The following is a 23,501-nucleotide window of genomic DNA, read 5'->3' on the forward strand; positions in this document are numbered from 1 at the left end:
CTTCCTACCATCATTTCAATTATATATCCAATTGGCCAGCTATTCCAGGATTCCATGTGATCTACCTTTCCAGAGCAGTTTACCCTTATCATGTGGAACTTTTTCAAAGGTCTTACTAAAAGCCATATAGAATATGTCCTCCGCCCTGCCCTCATCAGCCTTCATGGGCACTTCTTCATCAAAGAACACCAACAAATTTGTAAGGCATGATCTCCCATGCACAAAGCTGTGCTGACTTCTCCTAATCAAACCCTGTCTTTCTAAATGTCTGTATGTCTTATCCCTCAGAATCGTCTCTAGTAACTTACCTACCGCAGGTGTGAATTGAATTTATTCTAGGCAGAGTTAGACAGATCAAGGGGGTCAAGTGTCGCGGAGGACAGACAGGAGAGCAGAGTTGAGACCATACAATCGGATCTGCCACTTTCTTATCAAATGGCAGGGCAGACTTGGAGGGCCAAATGGGCTATTCTTGCTCCTAAGTCCTCTGTTCCTATTATTGGCTTGTCTCACTTAGAGGCAATGTAGCTGATTTTCGTGCTCTGTTCTAAGTAAGTTTCAAATTGGTAAGAGCTAATGAAAATGCTGTCCAAGAGAACAAGTGCAAAGAATATTACACTTTTTAGTCTAAGCTCACTCTCATAAGTAATTCACTATTGGCTTTCCTATAGCAGTATCCAACCCTTGAGAGCCCCATCATAGAACATAACATAGAACATACAGTGCAGAAGGAGGCCATTCGGCCCATTGAGTCTGCACCAACCTACTTAAGCCCTCACTTCCACCCTATCCCTGTAACCCAATAACCCCTCCTAACTTTATGGACACTAAGAGGAATTTAGCATGGCCAATTCACCTACCTGCACATCTTTGGACTGTGGGAGGAAACTGGGGCACCCGGAGGAAACCCACGCAGACACAGGGAGAATGTGCAGATTCCGCACAGACAGTAACCCAGTGGGGAATCGAACCTGGGACCCTGGTGCTGTGAAGCCACAGTGCTATCCACTTGTGCTACCGTGCTGCACCTTTCTGGATAGTGGGTAATAGCAGGTAGCCTAGGTATTTAGCTGATCAAAGCAATCCTATTATGTTCTATCAAGATCATGGTACTGTTGGATCCCAATTGGGAGCATGTGGCACAGGTAGAAGGCCTGGACAGTATATCACACTCACCTGTTAAGGCACAGCTGGAAGTAAATGCTGAGCTGCCCAAATCCCAGGGGAAAACTTGAAACAGCTGCCAAAATGGGTTTTGAAATTTGCATGTTATGAGGAGAGGTTCTGAAATCAGGAAATGATTCTCTGACCAGTTGTGATGATTTTATATTAAAGTAAATGTTTTTTAAAAATAAATAAAATAATAAAGTTATACCTGAACACAAGATGGCTTCACACCATAAACAGTGCTTTCAAACTGTTCCTAAGATCTTAACTTAAACTACCCTCAGAGCTAACCTTCTCCTTTTCTGTTTTCTACATTATTGTTAACAAATTCTACCACCTGCTGAAGCCACAAGCACTACCCCTGAGCAGAGCAAGCACTGCACTGCCAATTGCTGTGAGGGTGACAATGCATTGATTGAATTTGTATAATCTGGCTTCTTCCTAGCTGGAGCTGGAGATATTTGCAGCATCTCCTAATTTGCTGTCCATGTTGTGTAAAGTAAAGGTCACTGAGGTAAGACAGTTGGCAACATTCCCTCATCCCAGAAACAAGCAGGCAAAGTGAGCAAGTAGCTTGGTGTCCACCTATTTCAGGTGCTGTCGCTTGCATGGACATCACTTTGCAGACGCCGCATGCCACTCTGACCTATACTAGAACCAAAAAGGATTCCACTTCATAGAACGATGGAGGTACCACTCCAAAGAACCACTCCCTCAACATCCAGCTGGTGTTTGATCACAGGTAGTAATTCATACAGGTCAATGATTTGTACTTTTTTATTATTCTTTCACGGGATCTCGGAGTCGCTGGATAGGTGAGCAATTTATTGCCCATCCATAATTGTCCTTGAGAAGGCGGTGGTGAGCTACCTTCTTGAACCGCTACAGTCTGTGTGGTGTGGGTACATCCTCAGTGCTGTTAGAGACAGAGTTCCAAGAGCGTTACCCAGCGACAGTGAAGGAACAGTGATATAATTCCAGGTCAGGATAGTGTGTGGCAGTGAGAGGAACCTCCAGGTGCTGGTGTTCCCACGCATCTCTGCACTTGTCTTTTAGGTGATAGAGCTCACACATTTGGAAGGTGCTGTCGAAGGAGCTTTGATGAGTTGTTGCATTGCATCTTGTAATTTGTACACACACTATACGTTAGCGGTGGAGGGAATGGATTTGAAGGTTGTGGATGGAGTCCGCATCCAAGTGGGCTGCTTTTTCCTGGACGGTGTTGAGCTTCTTGAGTGTTGATGGAGCTGCACTCATCCAGGCAAGTGGAGTATTCTTCCACACTCCTGACTTGTGCTATGTAGATTGTTGACAGGCTTTGGTGAATCAGGGGGTGAGTTGCTCCACAGAATTCCCAGACCTGCTCTTCTAACCACAGTATTTATATGGCTGGTCAATGGTTATCCTCAGGATTCAACAAAGTTAATGCCATTGAATAGCAATAGAAAATGGTTAATAATAATAATCGCTTATTGTCACAAGTAGGCTTCAATTAAGTTACTGTGAAAAGCCCCTAGTCGTGTAGATTCACTCTCGTTGGAATGGTCATTGCATGGCACTTGTGTGGCATGAATGCTACTTGCCACTATCAGCCCTAGCCTGCAAATTGTCCTGGCCTTGCTGCATATGGATACAGACTGTTCCAGTATTTGAGGAGTCGCAAATGGTGCTGAACACCATGCAATGATCAGCGAATATCCCCGTTACTGGCCTCATGACGGAGGGAAGGTTCACTGATGAAGCAGTTGATATCATTGGACCTAGGACACTACCCTGAAGAAGAACTGCAGAGACATTCTGAGGCAGATAGTTGATCGCTGACAACCCTACCATTTTCCTTTCCGCTAGGTGTGACTCCAACCAGTGGAGAGTTTTCCTCTTTATTCCCACTGACGACAGTTTTGCTGGGGCACCTTGATATGGGGCTTTAATGGCAAGGGCAGTCACTCTCACATCACTTCCTGAATTTAGCACTTTTGTCCTTGTTTGGAGCAGGCTGCAGGAGGTCAGGAGCTGAGCGGCCCTGGCAGCACCCAAACGGAGTTAAGCTTGTTATTGCTGAATAGTTGTCACTTAACGTTGTTCACAACACCTTTACTGATGATCAAGAGTATACTGATCGGACAGTAACTTGTCTGATTGAATTTTTCCTGCAGCTTGGCTAAGGGCGTGGCTAGTTCTGGAGCATACGTCTGATGAAATACTCTCACTTGCCTGAATCTAATAACACTCTAGAAGCTTGACACAATCGAGGTCAATGCACCCTGCTTGATTGGCATCCCATTAACTAACTTCAACATTTGCTCCCTCCATTACTGGAAAAATGTGGCAGCAGCGGTTCCATCTACAAGATGCACTCCAGCAACTCATCAAGATTCCTTCAACAGCACCTTCCAACTCCGCAACCTCGACCACCAAGAAGGACAGGGTCAGCAGATGCATGGGAAAATCACTGCCTGCACATTCCCCTCCAAGCTGCACACCACCCGTATTTGGAACTATATCGTCAAAGTCAATTGCCTCCCTAACAGGACTCTGGATGTATGTACATCACATGGAGTTCAGTGATTTGAGATGGTGGCTCACTACCACCTTCTAGAGGACAATTGGTGGTCCAATAGATGCTGACCTTGCCAGCAACTGCCACATCCCTAGAGTTAATATATTTTAAAAAAGGAAAGCCATGCTACCACAGTAAGTGTGATAGAACATGCCAGTCTTGAAACCACTCTTTCTCTGCCTGACCTGCTCTGGTGTGATTTCATCAATGCAACTGGAGATGGTTTAATCAGCAAAAACATCATTTATAAAAAGAGTTTCCACCATTGAGTAACCCAAGTTAAAATTGTTATAACCTGCTTAAACAAATTAGACTGAATAACTTAATAGTTTCATTGGTGTGTGTAGTGATATCATGGTTGTGTTGGAATTCACTGACTGACCACTAGAAGGCTCATTAGTGTATAAGTGAATGTTAGAGTCAGATGACCTTAGACTGACTGGAGAGCTGGAAAAGAGAGATTGCTTATGCATGTTCATACTGTTATTCATCTGTTGTTTTGCATATAATTGACCCACAGTCAATGTTAATAAATCATTTATAGCTTTAGCTACAAGTATTCTTGTAATAAAAATCAGGTCAACCGACAGGAACATTACAGTATGCACTTGTCAGTTTTATATAAAATAAATAATTTACTTCAAAATAAAAGGTTAATATATGATGATTAGAGTCTTTGTATCTAAGAGGATGAGTACAAATTGAAGAGCCTTCACAAATCAATGGAATCTTGCAGTCTTGGCCTGAGGTTTTCGCCAGGTTTGTAGGTAGAATCGGATTTGGGCAAATTGAATCTTGATCCAGTTCAAAAGATCATGAAAAATGCTGACATAAGTGGTTTTATGTGTAAAATTGCATGATCTTTTGCACTGTTTTGGCTGATTCCATCCAGACAGGGTTGACGTTGCCTGTGGAAACTCTTCTCTGCTAGCCATGCCCTTTTTAAACCTGTAAGCCGAAAAACATCACACAAGGTTATATAACAGTTCATTTGAACAATCCTCCATTCTGTAAAATGGCATATAATCCAATTAGCATGGTGGCCTTTGATCTGTTTTGTCATTATTTTTCATATTTTAAGTTTTCTGTGTCAGCAGATTTATGCAACACCATAATATTTTTTGTTGAAAATTACAATAATATGGCTGGTTGAACAGATGAAGGGCGAGATTCGGAGATAGGATGCGCTGCCGCTGTCGTTGGATGGGAAAGTGCAGATGGTCAAAATGATGGTCCTACCGAGATTTTTATTCGTATTTCAGTGTCCCCCAATTTTCATCCCACGATCCTTTTTTAAGAGGGGTAACAAAATCATCCTGGGCTTTGTGTGGGCGGGTAAGTCCCCGCGAGTGAAGAAGGTGATGCTGGGGCGGGGGGGGGGCTTGGGGGGGGGCTTGCCCTACCGAATTTCAGTAATTATTACTGGGCGGCTAACATAGCCATGATAAGGAAGTGGGTGGTGGGGGTGGGGTCGGTTTGGGAGCGGATGGAGGCAGCTTCATATAGGGGCACCAGTCTGGGGGTGTTGATAAGAACACCTCTGCCGTTCCCGCCGGCGAGGTACTCCACCAGCCCCATGGTGGTGGCGGCCTTGAGGATTTGGGGTCAGTGGAGGAGGTACGTTGGAGCAGTGGGAGCATCGGTCTGGTCCCCAATATGTGACAATCACCGGTTTGCCCCGGGGAGCTTGGATGGGGGGTTTCGAGTATGGCGAAGGGAGGGAATTGAGAGGATGGGAGACCTTTTCTTAGAGGGGAGCTTCCCTAGCTTGAGGGCGCTGGAGGAGAAGTTTGTGTCAGCAAGGGGGAACAAATTTAGATATTTACAGGTGCGGGACTTTCTGTGCAGGCAGGTATCGTCCTTCCCACTCCTTCCACTAAGGGGGATCAAGGATAGGGTAATGTCTAGGGGATGGGTGAGGGAGGGGAGCGTCTCGGACATCTGCAAAGAACTTAAGGGGGCGGAAGAGATGCAGACCGAGGAAATGAAGCGTAAGTGGGAGGAGGAGCTTGGTGGTGAGATGGAGGATGTTTTATGGGCGGACGCATTGAGCAGAGTCAACGCGACTGCAACATGCGCCAGGCTCAGCTTGATCCAATTCAAGGTGGTCCACCGGGCCCACATGACAGTGGCCTGGATGAGTAGATTCTTTGGGGTGGAGGACAGGTGTGTAAAATGTGCGGGAGGATCTATGAACTATGTTCATATGTTCTGGGCGTGTCCAAAACTTAGGGGATATTGGCAGGGATTTGCGGACGTTATGTCCAGAGGTTTGAAAACAAGGGTGACAATGAGTCCAGAGGTGACGATTTTTGGGATGTCGGAAGACCCGGGAATCCAGGGGGAGAAAGAGGCAGATGTTTTGGCCTTTGCTTCCCTGATAGCCCGGAGACGGATACTGCTAGCTTGGAGGGACTCAAAGCCCCCGAAGTCGGAGACCTGGCTAACTGACATGGCTAGCTTTCTCGGCCGAGAGAAAATTAAGTTCGCCTTGAGAGGGTCACTGTTAGGGTTCACCCGGAGGTGGCAACCATTCATCGACTTCTTCGCGGAGAATTAATCGTCAGCGGGGGGAGGGGGGGTGAGGCGGGGTTAGGGTAATGTAGAATACGGAGGTAATTAGGCGGGTCTTGGCGGGATTGGAGTCGGTGATTGCATTATGTTTCTTGTTCTTTGTACATTGCTTTTATACTGTTGTTTGTATTGTCAAAAATACCTCATTAAAATTATTTATTAAAAAAAGAAAATTACAATAATATGTGAAAGTAATGTTTTCAATAATATTCTCCATCTCCAGGCCCTGGTGTTCTAACTGTTGGGGCAGATGCTGATGGGAAGAGCAGGTTTTCAGGATTAATGCAAGATGTGAGATTATATTTTTGCAAGCTGAACCGAGCAGAAATCCATGAAATTCATTCTACGCCGGCAAAGACTGACTTGCACCCAATATCGGGATACCTGGAGTACAGACGGGGAGAAAAAAAGAAATCGTTCATAGTTGCTGCAAAGGATGACAGTGAAGAGGAAGGGGAGGAATCTTTCACGTTAAAAATTAATACTGCGAATGGTGGTGCCAGAATATCACATGATAATGCCACGGCGAGTCTACGAATACAAAAAAGTGATAATGCCAATGGATTATTTGGTTTTACTGGGACCTGCATTCCACAGGTGAAATTTATATTTTCATATTTCTGAAAATGATTCTAACAAATTCAGGCAATTTCAAGATACAAGATATTAACTGAGTGAAGGACAGTGGGTCCTAAATGTTTATAGTAGTGGTACATCAAAGCTTATAGATCAGGACGAGGCCCTACACTCTATTGTAGGCTTCTGTTATAGCAATCCATATCTATTCCCACTGGGTTGTCTTCACCCCCAGATTCAGCCCAGATACTGCTTCTGTACTTGGTCTTCTAAAATAATAACCCAACAAAAATAATTGATGTCAACAGGATTGACTGTCTTATAATACATGCTGTTATTTCTCTTTGGGGCAGAATGGAACATTGTGATGAACGGTTACTGTAACACTGTCCCCTTGTCATCATGTAAGGTGATGTCCCCTTTAAGACCGGGCTTGGAACCCTGGGGGACTCCACCTCCGGCTCCGCCTCCGGCCATCTGTGAGCCATTTTTAAGGGGCCGCCTTGTGGGCGGCACCTCTGTTTAGCACACGTCTCGACACCAGGCTAGTTCTTAGCTTATTAAAGCCTTCTTTACCGTTTACACTCTAAGTGTCGTTATTGAGGGTACCACAAACATTTTTTAAGGCTCATTTCAGCTCAGCAAGAGCCTTTTTCTCCCTCTATTAGAGTAGCAGAATGCCATTTAATTTGCCGTAGGCTTCTTAAGGTGAGAGATTCTGGTATCCACGTCCACTGCGAATATTAATAATTTCCGTTACCATGGCCCAGTCAGTAGCTGGGTGCACACTAGCAGTGGAGCATTGCTCCTAAACTTTCAGTCTCCAAGAGTTTACCTATTCCTGAAACTGACCAGGTTTTTTTGAGAAATGTGTGCCCTAGGATGGCATGTTTTTTTTTTAATGAATATCAAATTTTGTCAATCTTTATTAAATACTTGTTGGCCTAAAGCTACATAGTTCATCTTTCTCTCTATTTTCAAATAGAATTTGTTTCTAAACCACTGTTTAAAAAGGAGATAAGCAGAAAGCGGGTAATTATAGGCCAGTTAGCTTAACTTCAGTAGTCGGGAAGATGCTGGAATCTATCATCAAGGAAGAAATAGCGAGGCATCTGGATGGAAATTGTCCCATTGGACAGACGCAGCATGGGCTCATAAAGGGCAGGTCGTGCCTAACTAATTTAGTGGAATTTTTTGAGGACATTACCAGTGCGGTAGACAACGGGGAGCCAATGGATGTGGTATATCTGGATTTCCAGAAAACTTTTGACAAGGTGCCACACAAAAGGTTGCTGCATAAGATAAAGATGCATGGTGTTAAGGGTAAAGTAGTAGCATGGATAGACGATTGGTTAATTAATAGAAAGCAAAGAGTGGGGATTAATGGGTGTTTCTCTGGCTGGCAATCAGTAGCTAGTGGTGTCCCACCGGGATCATTGTTGGGCCCACAATTGTTCACAATTTACATAGATGATTTGGCGTTGGGGACCAAGGGCAATGTGTCCAAGTTTGCAGATGACATTAAGATGAGTGGTAAAGCAAAAAGTGTAGAGGATACTGGAAGTCTGCAGAGGGATTTGGATAGTTTGAGAGAATGGGCTAGGTTCTGACAGATGGAATACAATGTTGACAAATGTGAGATTATCCATTCTGGTAGGAATAACAGCAAAAGAGATTATTATTTAAATGATAAATATTAAAACATGCTGCTGTGTAGAGAGACCTGGGTGTCCTAGTGCATGAGTCTCAAAAGGTTGGTTTACAGGTGATTAAGAAGGTGAATGGAGTTTTGTCCTTCATTGCTAGAGGGATGGAGTTTAAGACTAGGGAGGTTATGCTGCAACTGTATAAAGTGTTAGTGAGGCCTCACCTGCAGTATTGTGTTCAGCTTTGGTCTCCTTACCTGAGAACGGACGTACTGGCGCTGGAGGGTGTGCAGAGGAGATTTATTTGGTTAATTCCAGAGTTGAGGGGGTTGGATTATGATGAGAGGTTGAGTAGACTGGGACTTTACTCGTTGGAATTTAGAAGGATGAGGGGGGATCTTATAGAAACATATAAAATTATGACGGGAATAGATAGGATAGATGCATGAGGTTGTTTCCACTGGCGGGTGAAAGCAGAACAAGGGGGCATAGCCTCAAAATAAAGGGAAGTCGATTAAGGACTGAGCCTAGGAGAAACCTCTTCACCCAAAGGGTTGTGAATCTCTGGAATTCTCTGCCCAGTGAAGCAGTTGAGGCTCCTTCATTACATGTTTTCACGATAAAGATAGATAGTTTTTTGAAGAAAAAAGGGATTAAGGGTTCTTGTGTTCGGGCGGGAAAGTGGAGCTGAGTCCACAATAGGTCAGCCATCATCTCATTGAATGGCGGAGTGGGCTCCAAGGGCCAGATAACCTACTCCTGCTCCTTGTTCTTATGTTATATTCTCTCTCCAATTAAATCCTCAATGTGAATCATTTTTGAGCAACCTGCCAGCAAATGTTGACTTTGTTTTTCCTCTTGCAGACATCTGATGAAGGATCTACAATATCATGTGTTGTGGAAAGAACAAGAGGAACCTTAGACTCTGTCTATGTGAATTACAGTATCTCACAGATTGAAGTTGACAGCAGCAATATTAGTGATCTTGTCAATTTAAACGGAATCATTGCCTTTTATCCCTCTCAAAGCTCAGAGGTGATGATAAATCGAACCACCAAAGATTAATGTTATGCATTGTGGCGAGCTGCACTTTAGAGAACCCACAGGGGGTGCAATATAGCTGTGGGCAATAGGCTTTATTGTACAAAAGCCTGCTGGAGACTGATATTTTCAGGGTGATTTTCAGATAGCACCTGAAATGGCACAACACCACTGCCCCTGCTCATTCTGCTGGCATGATGCTCAAGCCATTATGAGGGTCAGACCTCATCAGCATGGCACTACAGCACTGTGGGTGATATGTGGACTTCACTGCAGCTCATTTGTTCTGACAGGAAATGGATTGCCTACCACACTGAGTTGGCCAGCAGGTTGGCCCTGTGGAAAAGGGTAGAGGCACCAGAGGGAGGTTTTGAACAGCCTTGGGCTGAACTGTATTTGTAGGAACGATAAGGAGGAGTAGTTGTGCTATTTTTGAGCAGCCAACTGGGTTCCCTTCAAAGATCGCTGGTTATGCATCGCAGTGTCTGACATAACTGCATTGAGCATAGCATGGCAGAGTTCCACCCATTTGTAACTCAAAATTCAAATCCGAGTCCTGCAACTACTGAACCGCTAAATCACTTGGGGAAGTGAGAAAAAATGTAAACCCGAGGGGGTCAATTCAGCGGAAAGAAAATCTGGAAAATTCCTGCCTGATTTAAATGTATTCAGGCATTTGTTCTTCCCATCCTTCATGGGGGAGGATTCCCACTGCATGCACTGCAAATGTGTTTATAAAGAATGCACCGAGGATGTTGCTTCGTTTACTCTACAAGGGAGATTAACATAATTTTAGGTGGCGAAAAAGCATTTAATAAATAAAAGGTGAAATTTAATATTGCTTTAAAAATAATGCTTCTCAGCAGCTAATGTTCAAATAAAGCATTTAGTTGGCAATCATCATTCCTGATCATCTTATTTACCAGCTGAATTAAATCTAATTGTGATTGTAGTGCTTCTGCTCTTTTTATTTGAAGGTTTTGAATGTGCATGTTGTTGATGATGACTTACCTGAGCTTGCTGAACACTTCATTGTTTCACTTGTTTCTGCAATATCTGGAGATGGAAAAGTGGGTTCTACTCCAACAAGTGGGGCAAGTATAGATCCAGAGAAGGCGAGCACTGAAATCACTATAAAATCCAGTGACCATCCAAATGGTAATTATGTTACCAAACGTGCAATGCGATTAACTGTACTGTGATTAAAATTAACTGTTAATTTGGAATGTATAATTTGAAAAGGTTCAAATACCCAGATATATTGAAGCTTTCACATTTGAATTGAAAATTGAAGTTCATGTTAGGCACAATGCAATTCTGTAAGCTGTATGATGTTGGTAGATGTGGCTTTTATGCACTCGTTATGTTGAAGATTGTACATATTGGTAGTCATGTTTATTGTTTGCCAGTGTAATGGGTACTTAAGTGGAAATCATGTATGTTGCATTGCTAGTTCCCATATGAAACTGGAATAGTTTGGCTAACTGCTGACAGGTGAATGGTTATAATAATTTTTAATGTAATGGGAATCTGATGTAGTGAAAATGGCTGAGGATAAACAGTATGACCAGAGAAAAGTTACCCTTGATATTGGGCTTCACGCAAGGTGACCTGCCTGGTTCTCTTGGTATGTAACACAACAGTGGCAGCACGCTGATCATGACTGATGGAATTGGCTGCCTAGAGAGGCTAAGACTAGAAAGAATGCTGTGCCAGCTCCTTCAGAAAGCTCTGAAGATAAGCTCTAACATATGTAACAGTAATACTGCTTGTTGTCAAAGTAATTGCAGTCCTGAGGGAATGTTTAGCTGAGTTGACATATGGAAGTGGCAGAATGGATGGTCTTTCTCTCAGCAATAAACTAGTCCACTAGATGATAAAAGTGACGACTGCACATTGCTGTTGGTGAGGATTGAGGGCATAGGATAGAGGGTTTTAAGGACATATATTGGAGAAAAGAAGGATTTAACTTTGTCTCCATGATAGTTCTACAGTACTGTGTGGTTTTGGCAAAGAAGTGTGTAACGCAAAAGTGTTTGATGTGGTCCAGTTAGAACTGACAAGCAATGTCAAAAAGTACATGCGCATCAGCGATGCTCAAGTTGACATTCCTTTAAATTCAGGCATTAAAACAGAGGGCGGTACCAGAGGAAATGAACTGCAAAGGGAGGAAGCAAAGATAAAGAGTGATGCCTTCATAGAACACTTTTACATTTTTAGAAAATCTCAAGTTGCTTCATAGCTGATGATCTACTTGCGGTGTCGTTCACTGTTGAGTCTGAAAACAAATCAGTTTAGTAAATGGCTTGTTCAGAACTGATAATAGTATGTACGGCACAGTGGCACAGTAGTTAGCACTGCTGCCTCACGGCGCTGACGACTCGGGATTGATCCCAGCCCCGGGTCACTGTCCGTGTGGGGTTTGCACATTATCCCCGTGTCTGCATGGGTCTCACCCCCAAAACCCAAAAGATGTTTAGGGTAGGTGGATTGGCCACGCTAAATTGCCCCTTAATTGGAAAAAGTTTTTTAAAAAAAGAATAGTAATAGTAATTTAAAAAAATAAAATTCTTATTCAAATGTTCAACATTTTAATATTTTAATATTTTTACAACACATAAACCCAACCCCAGGGCCGCTGCCCTCTCCCACACCCCTTGATGGTAACCAGATCACCAAAAGGCAAGACAAACAAGCCCATCTCTGGTGGAACCCCTCATCTGCCGCTTTTAGAGAAAATTTCATCTTCTCCAAATGCAGGAACTCCATTAGATCCCCCAGCCATGCCGAGGAACAGGGGAGAAAAGCTGATCTCCACCCCAACAGTTCCCGGCTGCGAGCAATCAATGAGACGAAAGCTAAGACATCTGCCCCCGCACATTCTGCAGCTCTGGCAGATCTGACACCTGCATATGGCCTCCAGGGGGACCTGGCCCCAAATCCACGTGAAGAACTTCAGACATGGTGCTGGAAAACGACCCCCCAAATTTTTCCAACTTCGGGCAGGACCAGAACATAGAAACATGATTGGTTGGACCCCTCCCACACCACTGGCAACTATCCTTCACCCCCTCAAACAGCCAGCTCATCCTCACCTTCGTTAAGTATGCTCTGTGCACCACTTTTAATTGAATCAACCCCAACCTTGCGCATGAGGTTGAGGGATTAACCCTTCGCAGCACTTCGCACCATAATCCTTCCTCCAACACCATCCCCAACTCCCCCCCCAATTTGTTAATCCCTTCCATGGATTCTTTTTCCTCCCCCATAATCCTCCCTTGGATCGCCAAACGACCCCACTCTCCAGCTCCCCCCACTGACAGCACCTCCTCCAACAACAAGGAGGACGGTGCCACCGGAAAGTTCAGGAACAACTGGTAATACTACTAACTAGGTAACTTGTTTCACTGTTGCTTAAGGGCTAAATAATAGCCTGGACGCCTGAATAGCTTCCGTGCTCTTGAGTAGTGCTGTGGCATTTTGGCAGATAGACCCTTAGCTTTACATACCATTCCAAAAAACGCATCTCTCACTATGCTGTATTTCCCAAAAGAATCAACCTGGGTTATATATGTACGCAATCCTTTAAACGACGCTTAAACCCATCACCATTTGTCTGAGAAGCAATAGTGTTAGTACTGTAGCTGCTTAATGCATGCATTTTTCTCTGCTGCATCCCCTTTGAGTTTGCTCTCTCGTGCTTAATTGAGTCCATATTATCTAACATCAAGCCTGTTGTTGAACAAAGGTTTAAAAAAAACCTGAGTGCTGAAACGAATAGCAGCTCAGGCAACTTATCAAATGAATTGAAGAGTTAATGGGCCAAAAATGCTGCAGTAGGATTCTAATGGCATGTGCTATTAGTTCGACTTCCCATTACATGCTTAAGTTTGTGTGATAGGTTGCTCAAAGTATTTTGGTTAATAACATCTCAGTGAATTAAATAAGGCATCTGGGATCTCAGTGAACAAGGCAAGTCACAGTGTCTAACAAATCAGATGGAAGGATTGTGGAATTAACAATGCTGAGAAGGAAGTTGAACTAGAAGGAATACATTCAGTGTTAAATCAGGGACAGAAAAAGAAGAAAATAATAGTTGGATTGGGGGAGAAAAAGAAACAGGCAAAGTTGGAAAACTATGTAATTTTGTAATTTGACTTTTTTAAAACCTCCAACAAATAATGAAGAATGGAGACTCCACATTTACAATTAACTTTCAGCGTCAGAAAGGGTCTGTGGTGGTAATTAGCACTTCTCAGGTTGTGAAAAAGGGGCTGGAACTAGTGATGACAAAACTTTAATTTCTGTGGCAGGTTCAGTTTATGTTTAATATGCAAATACAGAAATGTCATACTGTTCAAAATATTTCAATGGTGATGCAGGCAGCGAGGTGCTTTCCAAAGCTAAATGTGGTTCAGTGTAAGCAGCAACCTTTGGATATTGGGATTTAACTATGCATTGCTCCTTGCCTGAAGTTGCCCTGTCCTTTAAGCATAAATTGCCACCAGCCCCACTTTTATTGGGTAGGAAAACCTAGACCAACCATACAGTTATGGAGCATTTGTCAAAACTGAAGGACAGCACCGTTGAATTGCATTTACATCAAGTAAGGGCAGGGACAAGTAAACCAGCACACACAAGAGAAAAGGATAAGAGCATCTGGAAGATGCTTAAATGAAAAACAGGAGATGATTAAATTCTAGAAATTATATTAGTATCAGACAGAAGATGGCATAATGAGAGAAATCAAAGGAATTAAATACAGTAACAAGGCACAAACGTTGTGTGAATAGCTGAAGGAACTGGGGATGGGACTGGTATAAATGGCAACAAATGTGATGCGGTCTAAGGCCCAGCGGCCCAAGTGCAAGGGAAAAAAAAGATTCAATTGACATGAATGGTGCAAACAACTTCGCCAGTGTAGTCTTCCAAATATGGGTTTTCATCCCTGAGATTGAACAACTTCTACCTTCCACCCCTGAAAATAGCAGCACATCTATGTCAATTCACTTAACACCCTTAACACTAAACAGTTATCTACAAGCAATAATGATTTAGGGCTTGGAAAAGCTATTTCAAATAAGCACGGATTGTAAACGAGCCTTAAAGTCATGTCTTATTGTATCATTTTTTCAGGTTTACTACAATTTTCTACCAAGCTACCACCTGATAATAATACAATTATCCACCCTGCGCTCTCTGTACCAAGCATCACGGTGAAGGAGGAGGTTGGTCTACTCAGATTGCTAGTAGTTCGTGCACAGGGTCTTCTGGGAAATATCATGGTAGCGTACCAAACTGTTCCCCTGACAGCTTCCAGTCCATCTGATTATCAGGTGAGTTGAAAGTCACTTTTAGTTTTAAAAATCCTTACTAAATCGTAAACAATTTCTCAGTTGGACAACAATATTATGGCAACTCTGCCAGAACCATTAAGTATTAAAAAAAAAGCAAATGTTAAAAGAATTGAAAATATTATCGCAAGTACCCAAGATGGGAAAAGTTCTAGGCTCACAGCTGTGGTTGACTCTTGATCCCTCCGAAATGGCCTTGCAAACCACAAAGTTCTATCAGACTGCAGTGAGTAAGTCGAATAAGAGTAAACCCAGACATACTACCCAGCATCAACTTGAGCAGCAGAAATTACAAAGGCCTACCCTGCCTGGTTGACTCTGCAAAATCCTTCTTATTGGACTTGTGTCAAAATTGGGAGAGCTGCCCCACAGATTATTCAAGTATTCTGGACAAGAGAGAGAGGCAAACTGAACTCCTTTATCCTCTCAATGTCTGAACGCAAGCGGAGATTTTTATTAATTGTTTTAGAAATGGGCAGTGGCATGTTTCCCAAGTCCTCAGTTAACTTCTCGGAGAAGTTCCAGTTCTCGTGAATTCTTTAAATAATAATATTTTTTTATTGTCACAAGTAGACATACATTAACAGTGCAATGCAGTTACTGTGAAAAGCCCCTTGTCGCCACATTCTGGTGCCTGTTCGGGTACACGGAGCAGGAATTCAGAATGTCCAATTCAACTAACAGCACGTCTTTCGGGACTTGGGGAGGAAACCAGAGCAACCAGAGGAAATTCACGCAGACACAGGGAGAACGTGCGGACTCCACACAGACAGTGACGCAAGCCGGAATCGACCCTATGACCCTGGCGCTGTGAAGCAACAGTGCTAACCACTGTGCTACTGTGCCGCCCAAAATGGATGGCAATGTGATTGCTACACATAGACTCGGTCTGTTTGGCAGGCAATGATTAGAGGCTTCCAGTTACACATACTTCGAGTGGGCTGAGACTTGTTGCAGATTGCTTTGTCAATGTGGACTACTGATTTTGAAACTTGCAGGTTGAAGGTAAATCAGTCTCGAAATGTAATATTAGAAGTGTTCCAAAAGCCAAATAATGTGATTCTGTGGCTATTATGTGCCTCTGGTCAAATCCATTGTCCGCCTTACCATAGAAAGGGTGGCTCTCGGGGATAACAAGTTTGGATGGCTCTTCAATTTGTTATTGTTTAGGCTGGAAGAAATACAAGTGTGCTGCTTTCCTGTTTTGTTTATTGTAGGAGAGGTGTGATATTCCATGTTGCTGATGTCTTGGAACTGCTATTTGGAAATTTCCAGAATTTGTGGTCAATCTTGTGAACCATGCGACCTGTGGTATCCATTGTTTGGTACAACATACTCCAATTTAAGGTTTGATTTTAAACAAATTATGATCACTTTAATGGCTTAGGGACATGACACAAGAATCAGCCTGACTGTCATACTCACAGAATCACATCTTTCAGCCAATGCTCAAGGCTTCTCCATCACCTTTCCTGGGAACATCCATCCCAATGGAAGGACAGATCCACCAGAAGTGGCAGCACAGTGGTATACAGCCGGGAAGGAGTGGCTTGGGAGTCTTCAACATTTACTCAACCCGATGGACTCTTATGACAAACTTGGGCAAAAACATCTGTAACCTGCGACCCTCTCACTGGTGATGAATCAGTACTCCATCACATTGAACTCTTGAGGGTAGCAAGAATCCAGCATGTATTCTGGGCTTGGGATGGAAATGCCCATCAACAAACCAGACTGGGTCTACCTAGTGGTGAGGGAACCAACGAGAAAAAACCTTCTTGACTGCGTCCTCATTACTCTACCTGATGTAGATGCATCTGACCATGTCAGTATTGATTGTAGTGACCACTGTGCATAGCCTTTGTGGAGAAGAAGTCCTGTCTTCACAATGAACAGATTTCCACTGTATTGTAAGGTTAATGAGACTTTTGAGGCTTTTTACTGTAATCTGTACAAGTCAGAGCACCTGAAGGACAGGTTGTCAGTGTTGGAGTTCTTGGATGGTTTGTCTGTACCCGTTGTGGAGCAGGAGAGAAGGGAGGAACTGGCGTCCCCGCTGACCTTGCAGGAGGTTATAAAATGCATGGGTTTGATGCAGTTGGGTAAGGCGCTAGGACTGGATGGATTCGTGATCAAATTTTACAAGATATTTGTGGAACAGGTGGCCCATTGCTGTCAAAAATGTTTAAGGATTCTATGACTCGGGAGGTTGCTGGCCACATTGGTGCAGGCATCTGTTTCCTTGATCTTAAAGAATGGTAACGATCCGGCAGATCTGGTTGTATTGCCCTACTTTCTTATTGAATGCAGATGCAAAGTTGTTGGCGAAGGTCTTGGCTTTGTGCTTGGAGCCCTGCCTCCCAAGGGTTATTGTGGAGGAGCAAACCGAGTTTGTTCAGGGTAGGCAGTTGTCGGCCAATGTTCGGAGACTGCTTAATGTTTTGTCCCCCTTTCCAGACCCTGAGCCGGAGGTGATTATTTTATTGGATAAGGAAAAGACGTATAATAGGGTGGAGTGGGGTTATTTGTTTGAGATTCTTGGGAGATTTGGCTTTGGGTCTAAATTTATTGCTTGGATTCAGCTCTTGTACGGGGCCCCCAGTGTGAGCATTCATACGAATGCTTTGAGTTCAAAGTGTTTCCACTGTCCCTGCTATTGTTTGCCTTAGCAATTGTGCCTCTGACCATAGCATTGAGGTCATCCATGAAGTGGAGGGGGATAGAGAAGGGTGAGGGAGGGAGCATTGGATTTCATTGTATGCGGACAAATTATTGTTGTGTGTGATGGATATTCTCGCCAGTGCAGAGGAGAGAATTTTGACTCCTTCTCAGGGTATAAATTGAACTTGGGCAAAAGTGGATGCTTTCCAGTGAATTTCCCAGCGAAGGCAGCCAATTTGGGGAGGTTACCCTTTCACATGGCCAGGTCCAGCTTCCGTTGTCTGGGATTCTGAATGGTCCGGATTGGGCCTTGCTCCATAAACTAAATTTCGGGGAAGTGGTCAATGTAGTGAAGGCTGATTTGAAGAAGTGGGAACACATTCCGCTGACCTTGGGGGGCAGAGTTTATTCGGTAAAAATTTATATCCTTCCAAGGAGTCTATTTTTGTTTCACTGCCTTCCAGGTCCTTCCTAAATCATCCTTTGTTATAGTCAGTAAAATTATAACATCTTTTATTTGGGCGGGCAAAACCCCATTGATTCGCAGGGTGTTTCTGAAAAGAGATAGGCAGTCGGGTACATGGCTTTGTCCAATCTGTTATTTAATTAGTGGATGGCGAACATTGAGAAGGTGTGGGGATGATAGAGGGCAATCGAGTCTGTGTGAGGGAGAATGGAGAAGTGCTGTAGAGGTTCCAGTGTGAGAGCTTTCGGTTACGGCACCCCTTCTGTTATTCTGGACAAAATGGACTTCCAGTCCAGTGGTTGTGGCCAACCTGAGAATATGGAGGCCGTTTAAGTTTAAGCAGCATTTTAAGCTGGGTGCTATGTCGCTGGCCCCAGTCTGTAAAAATCTTCCAGCCTTGGACTTGTCGTTTGGGACATGGAAGGAGCAGAAGCTGGAGAGATTCGGAGATTTGTTCGCAGAACGGTAGTTCGCTGGTTTTGGGGAGCGGTTGGGCAAGTACCGGATTCCAAGAGCTAACCTGTTTTGGTATTATCAGGCAGATGACTTTGTACGCAAGATTTCTCCCCCACCCCCAAACCCCCACTCCCTCGCCCTCGTTGATGGACAGGGTTCTTCAGTAGTGAATGTAAGGGAAGATGTCGGATATTTATAGTTGGCTTGTGTTCCACTGGATTAGGTCAAAAGGAAGTCAGAGTGGAAGCTGGGCCAGGTGTTTGCGGGGTGAGGGGGGGTGTGGAGTGGTACTCTGCCCCGAGTCAATTCCACTTCTGTGTGTGCTCGGCTCGGCCTGATTCAGCCGGTTCATGGGGCACATCTGACCAGAGCACGGATGACTGGGTTCTTTTCGGAAGTAGATGATAGGTTTAAGCGGTGTTGTCGGGGTCTGGCGCATCATATGCACAAGGTCTGGTCTTGTTCTAAGCTTATGAGCTTTTGAGTCTCCTTTTTCAACACCATGTCAGGGATTCTTGTGTTGAGTTGGAGCCTTGCCCTTTGAAAATGAAAATCGCTTATTGTCACAAGTAGGCTTCAAATGAAGTTACTGTGAAAAGCCCCTAGTCGCCACATTCCGCGCCTGTTCGGGGAGGCTGTTACGGGAATTGAACCGTGCTGCTGGCCTGCCTTGGTCTGCTTTCAAAGCCAGCGATTTAACCCTGTGCTAAACAGCCCCTTAGGGCTATCTTAAGGGTTTCAGATTTACCAGAGCTGCAGATGGGAGCGAAGGCAGATGCCCTTGCCTTTGCCTCGCTTACAGCCCAAAGGCGAGTTCTGTTTGAATGGAAGACTTCGGTCCTGCTCAGTGTTGCCACATGGTTAAGTGACCTGATGGAGTTCTTACATTTAGAAAAAGTCAAGCACATCTTGAGAGGGGCGACGGAAGGGTTCTCCCTGATGTGGCAGCCGTTCATTTCCTAATTCAGGGAGCTGCTCACGGTCTGATGTTCGGGGGAAGGGGGGAATTCAGGGGATTGTCTTTTGTTCTTTTTGGGTTGGGTTTTGGTTATGTGCCTGCTAAACAGAAAATGCATGCAGGCAAAATGGCTGGGCTGCATGAGCAGGTGTGTCAGATGCTAGCAGCTCTTCCAAGTGCTGCAATCAAGGCAAGAGGCCCAAGGTCAGGTCAGCATAATGTTGGTGATTTTTGTAATATCAGATCAGCGTGGATTTGAATCTTCGGCATAGGTTAAATAAAACAAAAAATATGTCACTCAGTCGTCACTATTATCTTTATTACCATTGTTGTTTTTGTGAGCTTTTTCGAAAATTAATCTTGACAAATGTTTTAAATTTGAGGAATTTAGGAGTAAACAGGGAACATTAATTATTCAAAGGCCAATTGGATTGAAGAATAAGTTACTGGGGAAGATTATTGAGGCAAACAATACAAAAGACAGTTGAATCCTTTTCAGAAAGTGATTGAGAAATGCGACTAGATAATCAGTATGCAGGGCTTTTGTACAATGATTTAACAATCCATATCTGTTCCTAAAGATTTTAATTAAATAAAATCCAAGTGTTACTCTAATCCCATTTGCAATGTATTTCTGTCATGGTCTGATATTTTGTAAACAACTACCTAATCTATTGTATGAGTCAGTTCTTAATTTGTGATATTACTGCACTGTCCCACTAATTTGATACTTGACCAGAGTTGTAGAATGGCCCAATGATACAAATATGCTATGAATGCAGCAAAAAAATTATGGGGGGAAAAACAGTAGAATAAAGACCACCAAATGATCCAGAAGACTAAATACCTTTGATAGAAAAGCTAAATTTCTTTGAAATTTGAAAGCTGTGTCGCAGGCAGGAGGGTTTGGGGGGATGGGAGGGGGAAGAACCAATTTAAATGTCCAGGAATCTCCTACTCTCTACCCGTCCGTAAACAGGAAGATGTTTTGTTTATTCTGATTTCCCACTTTAAAAATGGAGGTGTATTTTCACCAATCGGAGAAGGTACGTAGAGTGTGTTAGTTTGGAGACACGAGTTCCAATGTTCCAGCAGTTGGCAGGATTGATAAGGGCCATATTTCTTTCTGCTGCAACCGGCTTGATAATAGACAGCACAAGCTGTTGCCTGGAGGTCAAATAGTAACTGCTGGAGTTCTGTTACACAGGCAATATTACTGTGCAGTTTTTTGTGTGTGTGTGTTGGGGGGGCACTCCACCTCAATGTTGGACAAAGTGTAACTTGACTCCAGTCAAATACCTGAAGAGTTAAGATTCCTTTTTGTTCTTGGAATCGTTGGTTTCAGGTTAATTAAGTTAAGCCTTCTTGTCGAAACCATTGTGTTAAAACAATTAATGCTTAGGCCATGAGCACCAGCATGTGACATTAAGACCTATGAAGGGCTTGCCTTTGTTCGAAGTTGGCTGTAGCAGACCCTTTGCCCACGGGACCACTGTTACTTGGAAACTGCAGGATGACATCTTGTCAACTCAGCAATTGTCCATTTTGAAAAGCATAAAAAATTACTTTGTCCGACTGTCCTACGATGAATACATGTGCATATTTATTTACAGACATTTTCTTTCACATCTCGACCATGACTTTTGTGACATGCATCTCGGTTTAAGAATAAAGTCTGGACATTTTGAGTCTGCTTCGAAAGTACTCTTTAAATATTACCAATACGAAACTTAAATGAATGAGTTTAACACCACTGTTTAAAAACGTGAAATAAAGAATTTCATGCATATCTGTATGCATATTCTGAAAATTGTATTTTCAAGTGATTGGAGACCATGGCTGGGATTCACCCCTACCCGGCGGGGTGGGGGAATCCGGCTTAATAGAGTGGCGGGAACCACTCCGGCGTCGCGCCGCCCCACAGGTGTGGAATTCTCTTACCTTGAGGGGCTAGGCTTGCGCCGGAGTGATTTCCGCCCCGCCGGCTGGCGGGAAAGGCCATTGGCGCCACGCCAGCCGGCGCCGAAAGGACTTTGCCGGGCGACGCATGCGCGGAAGCATTAACGGCCGCTCACGGCATCCCCGCGCATGCGCAGTGGAGGGGCCTCTTTTGCCTCCGCCATAGTGGAGACCACGGCGAAGGCGGAAGAAAAAGAGTGCCCCCACGGCAGTGGCCCGCCGGCCGATCGGTGGGCCCCGATCGTGGGCCAGGCCACCGTGGGGGCACCTCCCGGGGCCAGATCGCCCCACAGCCCCCCCCCCCCCCCAGGACCCCGGGGTCCGCACGCGCCGTCTGCTCCTGCCGGTACGGTAAGTGGTTCAATCCACGCCGGCTGGCGAGGGTTGACAGCGGCGGGACTTCGGCCCATCGCGGGCCGGAGAATCACTGGGGGGAGCCCGCCGACCGCGCGGCCCGATTCCCGCCCCCTCCGATTCTCTGATGGCGGAGAATTTGGGACACGGCAGGGGCGGGATTCACGCCAGCCCCCGGCGATTCTCCGACCCGGCGGGGGGGGGGTGGGAGAATCGCGTCCCTGGGTCTGAATCTTGGTCTGGGGTTGAGAGAATCTGACCTGTACGTTACGTGGCACTAAGGGCAATTTAGCACAGACAATGCACCTAACCTGCACATCGTTGGACTGTGGGAGGAAACCGGAGCACCCGAAGGAAACAGACACGGGAAAAAGTGCAAACTCCACACAGACAGTGACCCAAGCCGGGAATTGAACCTGGGACCCTGGAGCGGTGAAGCAACTGTGCTAACCACTGTGCTACCGTGCCACCCATCATCGATACTTGAGCCGCATGCTGGTATTCCATCTCTAGCAGTGAGCTGGATGCAGAGATGAGCATTGCTGTTGTCAGCACATACATACACAATGAAACATTGTCAATCAAATTTCCATGGCAACTCGAGAAGTCAACCTAATGAGTCACCAATGAATAGCTTGAGTGGTAATCTTTTCTATTTCGAAGAAGTCGACAACACCTCTGTAACCGCAGGACAATACAAGAAGTATACCAGAAATAATCGATGGACATAGCAAGAGCGCGGGATTAAACCTGGAGTTGAAGCCATGTGTTACTCGAAGATTCAAACTATCTGTACTTGCTGGCTGTCTTCTCTGGGGAATTATGGTCATCATTCCGCCATTTTTAAGGAAACGTGTCCTCATCCAACTTCATGAAGGTCATTGTGGATCATCAGGATGAAGGAGATAGCAAGAAGCTATTTTTGGTGGCCAGGGCTCGATAGCGAAATCGAGGAGAAGGTGTTCTTTTTGTGCAAAGGGTTGAAACCTGCCACCACTACTGCTATTACACCCATGGGAATGGCAGGAAGAGTTCATATGGATTATGCCGGACCATTCAAAGGACAAATGTTTTTGTTGTGGTAGATGCACACTCAAAATGGCCTGAAGTCGGCAGTATGAAAAGTATGTCCTCGGAGAGAACGATAGAAGGACTGTGTGTGATTTTTGCAAGATGCCACGCTTCGTTTCTCAAGAATTCACAAATTATCTAAAGGCGAACAACCTGAATCCAACACATCCGATCCACTCCTTATCATCCTGCCACAAATGGACTGGCTGAAAGATTTGTTCAGACAATGAAGCATTCATTGAAGGTAACTCATGAGCAAGGATCAGTGTCTAAACGACTAAGCCAATTCTTGATGACATACAGGAATACAACACTTTCAACAGCCCAAAGGTTTCTGGCATTACTCATGGTAAAGCATCAGTTACACAAAGCGTTTGATTTGCTGAAGCCGCCAAAGACAAGATAAATTGTTGAGAGGAAACAGCAAAGTTACGTTTTGTGACATGAGAACAGGGTAAAATGTCATGTTTTTCAGAAAGTTCAGGAAGTATTGGCAAGCAACTATACCTTCAGTGAGCAGTGGATACCTGCCATAGACTTAGCACAGACAGGACAGATCTCCTGCACCGTTCAATCTTGGGACGATGCAGTGTGGAGGACAGATGCTGATCAACTTTTAGCAACTAGAACTAGTTTGCCAGAAGACAGCACCCCGGTT

At 44.4% G+C, this 23,501-nt stretch overlaps 1 protein-coding gene across 1 annotated transcript in view; it reads left to right on the forward strand.

Annotated features, from left to right (window-relative positions):
* Positions 1–23,501, forward strand: part of adgrv1 (adhesion G protein-coupled receptor V1) — a 981,490-nt gene that overhangs the window by 179,816 nt on the left and 778,173 nt on the right. The window contains exons 21-24 of the mRNA XM_072516264.1: positions 6,525–6,898; positions 9,388–9,558; positions 10,542–10,722; positions 14,701–14,900. Coding sequence (XP_072372365.1) covers positions 6,525–6,898; positions 9,388–9,558; positions 10,542–10,722; positions 14,701–14,900 — 926 coding nt within the window. The remainder of the gene's footprint in view (positions 1–6,524; positions 6,899–9,387; positions 9,559–10,541; positions 10,723–14,700; positions 14,901–23,501) is intronic.

Source organism: Scyliorhinus torazame, chromosome 9 (genome assembly GCF_047496885.1).
Source record: "Scyliorhinus torazame isolate Kashiwa2021f chromosome 9, sScyTor2.1, whole genome shotgun sequence".
Taxonomy (NCBI): Eukaryota; Metazoa; Chordata; class Chondrichthyes; order Carcharhiniformes; family Scyliorhinidae; genus Scyliorhinus; species Scyliorhinus torazame.